The 4,822-nt window shown below is 34.6% G+C and overlaps 1 protein-coding gene across 2 annotated transcripts; it reads right to left on the bottom strand.

Moving 5' to 3' along the window:
* Positions 1-2,184: 2,184 nt before the first annotated feature.
* On the bottom strand, positions 2,185-4,616 carry LOC120129317 (ankyrin repeat-containing protein At5g02620-like). Of its 2 annotated transcripts, XM_039146842.1 has the most exons (4): positions 4,527-4,616; positions 3,755-4,309; positions 3,261-3,673; positions 2,185-3,171 (listed from the first exon to the last, which is right to left on the bottom strand). In XM_039146842.1, exons 2-4 carry the CDS (start codon positions 4,095-4,097, stop codon positions 2,287-2,289), a joined length of 1,641 nt encoding a protein of 546 aa, XP_039002773.1. In that variant the 5' UTR covers positions 4,098-4,309; positions 4,527-4,616; the 3' UTR covers positions 2,185-2,286. The 2 variants fall into 2 exon arrangements, with proteins under 2 accessions (XP_039002773.1, XP_039002780.1); XM_039146849.1 differs by lacking the exon at positions 4,527-4,616 and having other exon boundaries at positions 3,755-4,354.
* Positions 4,617-4,822: the final 206 nt, after the last annotated feature.

The raw sequence follows: 4,822 nt of genomic DNA, 5'->3' as shown, positions 1-4,822 counted from the left end.
AAAAATCTCTAAAGAAAATATAACGTTTGTGCCAAAACATGAGTAAATTATAAATATGGATACAAGAGCAAAGCCCATGAAAAATACCCTATCTGATTGTTGGTTAATATTCAATTTTATTGTTGCTTTTCCGATCACTATCAATCCATCTTATTTTAGTATACCTTCTTTTTATTTAAAGTTTGAATCTTATCTTCTCCCTTAACTGTAAGGGGAAAAATCCATCACGTTTGATCAGTATTTTTCATTTTTAATTTGATCAGTATCCTTTCAACTTAATTTATTTTGTTTGCACACTTTAAAATTCAACCTCTTAATCTTTTTTAATCAGACTAACTAATTGTTGGAATACTACTTTATTTTAAAATAAGCGATGATCATTCCATATTCGACATTTTGATCCAAGTAACATAAATGCTAAATCTGGATCGACCCGGGTCGCACACCTGATTTTGGTGGGTAAGTCTCCCAGGAAGGATTTTCTGCATATACAATGACTCGAATCAGAGACTTTACTTAAACAATATCAAACTGCTTACCACTTGAACTAATCTGTTAATAATTCGCTAATCATTTAGTTTAAATAGAATATAACAAAAATAATGATCATTCTAATTCAACTTGTTTAAATTATAATATCAAGGTTTAAATTTTAGACATTATCTAAATATTATAACATCTTGTCCTAATAGACCAATCACTAATTTATGTATTTATACAAATTTTAAGCATTATATAATTAATATTCGTGTCAAAAATACATATTCCTATTATATCATATTTCAAGTTAAAGAACATATATGCTCAATGGTGGACTCGTATATGGGTAGAAGCTCACTCATATCTTACTTTTGTTTTTTCTTGTATTATGTGTCTATATTCGGTTGAGTTGTAAAAATTAATCCTCATGCTTTGAACTATTCATTTTGAATGGGCCATCCCTATCAACCATAATATTAATTAATATTAAAAAAAATATATATTTAAAAAAATAAATAGAGGAAAATTTACTAGGCCACCCTCAATTAAAAAAGTTTTATTTATAGAATATAAAAAATATTTTAACTCCAGTTATAATAAATTCTTAGTTTCACCTTGTCTATACACCTATTAACCTACAAATAGGCCTGTAAATAAACCGTTCGACTGGAAGTTCATTTATTTATTAAACAAACAAACATGAATAAGGTTTTTTTTTCGTTTAATTAAATGAACGAACACAAACAAAGGGTTCGTTCTTTCATTTATGTTCGTAAATGTTTGATAACCCGTTCGTTTACATTTTTTTTATGTTTGATAATTCGTTCATTTACGTTCATTTGTTTAATTAAATTTATATTTATATTCGTTTATTTATATTCTTTTAAGAATTTTTGTTTGATTTAAATGAAAATTATTTTATATTCGTTCGTTTATATTTGTTTGCATTTGTTTGTGTTCGTTTATTATTTTAAAGAACAAAAAATGAACGAACACAAACAAGAAATTATGTTCGCTTAGTTGTTCGTGTTCGTTTGTTTGTTCGGTTAAAATTAAACGAACGAAAATGAATATATCTTCGTTCGTGTTCGTTTGATTCGTTTACAGACCTACCTATAAATAATCATTATGATATTAGACCTAACACGAGCGCTAAACGTCATTATAAAATCATATAAGACTGGGAAGGACTTCTTCCTCTCTTTTTTTTGGAACTTCCTCTTTCCCTCTCGGGAAACATATTTCGAGGAACAAAAGACACAATCTATCACTGAAGACCGACCACATACCAAAAAATCAATAGTTACGACTTTTCATCAAAATTAAAAAAAATTACGACTTTTCATCAAAATTAAAAAAAAAATTAAGACTTTTCATCAAAATCAGAAAAAATTATGACTTTTCATCAAAATCATAAAAAGTGAAGTACTTACTGCCGTCAAAATCCAAATGTTACTATCAACATCTTTAAAACGATCCCATTAGTTCATTTGCATCACAGCAGTGCTAAATTTTAAGCTTCTTTATCAACAACTTCTGCTGCTAACATGGAACACGTCTCAAAGACAAAAATCAGGTTTGATTTGGCTGTGCATTGCCTCCATGTTATCAGATTCTTCCCATTTGCTGCAAAATGCTTATAAACTGCTTAGTATTTTGCTTTCTTCGTTTATGCAGGAGGCTAAGAAATTATAATTATTTTCCACCATAGCTTCCATCATTCCTAATTCATGAATACAAAGAATGAAAAAGAAAAAAAAAACTATGTACTTGAAAACCAAAAAGGATCTGGCATGAATGCTAGTATTAAATTGCGTACATTTTCTTAAATTCATTGTTTAGAATCTCAGAATCCGACATCACAGACATCGTCCAGGATCTTGACCTTGACCGGCTCGCCTGCGATGATCTTCGTATACTTCTCATTTTCGAAGCCTCGATCCGATGCCTAATCACCCAATAACACATGGTGCCTAAAGTAGTGGCCATTATGCTAGTTCCTATAATTGTCACTCCAATTGCAAGCCACCTCTCCTCTTTGCCGACCACAACAAATGACAATGCCAAGAATGCAACCGAAACAAGTGCACATGCCAACCACATTAACTTGTTGATAATTGCCATCATCTGCTTCTTTGCCTTGCTCTCAATCACTACAACTGAGGTTTGAACCACCACAACCGCTAGAGAAATGAAGAGTGCAATGGAATCAAAGATGAAGAATATTATAAAAGCAGGCTTTGGTGCTATATTTGCTTCCCCCAGTGAGTGACCGGGCCGGATGTCTTTTGGGTGGTCAATATATTGACCAGGGACTGTGAATATGGCAGCGAAAGCAACAGTAGCGATTAGGACAGCGACGACGGTGGTCGAGTTTATTGCATTGTTAAGACCTTCATAATGCATTTTGTTGAGTCTTTTGGCTATGCCATAGACTTCTTTTCGGGTTTGGAGGGTGTGCTCTAATTGATAATGCACTTCATGCTTTATGTCACTCACGGTTTGTTTTAACTCTCGGGCGGGATTTGGTGCTGTCGGTTTGATGGATCGAGCACTTTGAATCCCATGCTGTTGTAGCATGGATGCAATCTGCAGGTGCCCGGTTTTCTCTGCAGTGTCGAAAGCGGTTTCCCCACTTCTATTAACAGCTGTTGTGTCGGTTTCTTTGTATCCAAGTAGCAACTTAATAATCTGCACATAGAAAAACGAGTACATTAGCTTACTTGATCTTGCCCTGGTCATTTTATTTGACTCCCTAAATAAAGTTTAAACTGATTTACCTGAGTTCTTCCCTTCCTGGTAGATATGTGCAAGCATGTGTTTCCCTTTGTGTCGATCATGTTTATCATCAACGAAGGATTCACCCGAATCAATTCCTCCACCACTGCGAGATTCTGCCTCTTCACCGCCATGTGAAGCGCAGTCTGCCCTTTCTTATCGGTCCTTTGAGCAATCCCAGGTTCACTAGCCAAAAGTGCCTTCACAACATCCAAATGCCCATTCCTTGCTGCAGAATGTAAAGGTGTTTTACCATTACTCCTTGCTATTGTAGCCAGGCTACTACCTGCCTCCAAAAAGAACTTCACGATCTTGATATGCCCTTGCATCGCAGCCGTGTGCAAAGCCGTGGTGTTCGATAAATCGACCGTCATAGCCAGTTCCGGATGGACTGCTAGTAGCACTTTCAATATATCTGCAACAAGAGCCACACTCTTCATCACCAAAAACAACTTTCTTAGTTAAGGAACAGACAAATCATGTGTTGAGAACATACCAAAATCCCCTTGTTTAGCAGCAATGTGGAGTGCATCAAACCCATTTCTGGCTTTGATCCCAGCATTAACAAGATCATAGTAATTAATCATCTCCTTAACCAAATCGACATAACCGTATTCGGCCGCGACATAAAGGGCGGTTTCACCGGATTGATTTCGTTTAGCTATCAGCTCCATCAATGCATCCTCTCCAGTACCTGTAAGGATTTCTCTCACCACTGCAAGGTTTCCAGCTCTTGCTGCAGAATGTAAGGCCGTATCATCTCGTTTTCCGGTCAAATGTTTGGTCATCTTTTTCCTGGGACCTTGAACACTTGGCTGCTCGGTTGCTGGTATTTCCATTTCAATCAAAAATCAACTTTTTTCCCCTTTGATGAACTTCTACTTCAAATATGTATCCAAGATCCTTCTTTTCTTCATCTTCCAGCAAAAACCCAGATCAAAATTTGCATTTTTTTCATTAAAAAAATCAGAAAAACTAGCTTATCACTCTGGAGAGATTGATTCCTTCCTCCAATGCCTAATTCTTTAATCTCTTGCATCCAATTTTATGCCTGTTTTCAACAGAATCAGCCTTCAGGTTTCTTAAAACACCAACCAATATATCATTCAATGAAAACCCAGAAGCATAAAACAACCAAAACTTGAACTCTCTACAATTTTTTGATTCATCTGTTCATCCTCCATTTTTAAAAAAGGAGAAAAAAACCATAAAATTGAATTATATAGGATGGAGAAAAGGAAGAAGCACATAACAGTGATGATAATTACCTGAATTTGAAAAATATAGAGCTAATTTTGCTCTAATCCATAAAAAACCAGAGCACACATATAAGTAGCTAGCCGTTTTGAATTGAGTTTCTCAGTTTCTAATCAGGATGCTTCAAGAAAGAAAATCAAAATCCTTTGAACCTTGCTTATGACAAGAAGCGAGAACAAGCAAAAAATTGTTAAGTTTAGGCCTTTATGCGAATCTAAAAGCCAAGCCCATCCCACAAACTAGAAACAGAATAATAAAAAAAAACAGAATAAAAAAAAATAAACAGATAAGACTTTCGTAAATGTGG

The sequence above is a fragment of the Hibiscus syriacus genome, unplaced genomic scaffold, assembly GCF_006381635.1.
Source record: "Hibiscus syriacus cultivar Baekdansim isolate YM2019G1 unplaced genomic scaffold, ASM638163v2 tig00001644_pilon, whole genome shotgun sequence".
Classification (NCBI taxonomy): Eukaryota; Viridiplantae; Streptophyta; class Magnoliopsida; order Malvales; family Malvaceae; genus Hibiscus; species Hibiscus syriacus.
The sequence above is the reverse complement of the archived record's forward strand: the minus strand, read 5'-3'. Positions and strand labels throughout refer to the sequence as shown.

Excerpts from the sequence above, each read along its gene's own strand:
- LOC120129317 (XM_039146842.1), bottom strand. The coding sequence starts at position 4,097 with ATGGAAATACCAGCAACCGAGCAGCCAAGTGTTCAAGGTCCCAGGAAA. Across the intron at positions 3,674-3,754 it reads TGCTAAACAAGGGGATTTTG|ATATATTGAAAGTGCTACTA; the intron begins GTATGTTCTCAA and ends CTCTTGTTGCAG. Across the intron at positions 3,172-3,260 it reads CCAGGAAGGGAAGAACTCAG|ATTATTAAGTTGCTACTTGG; the intron begins GTAAATCAGTTT and ends TTCTATGTGCAG.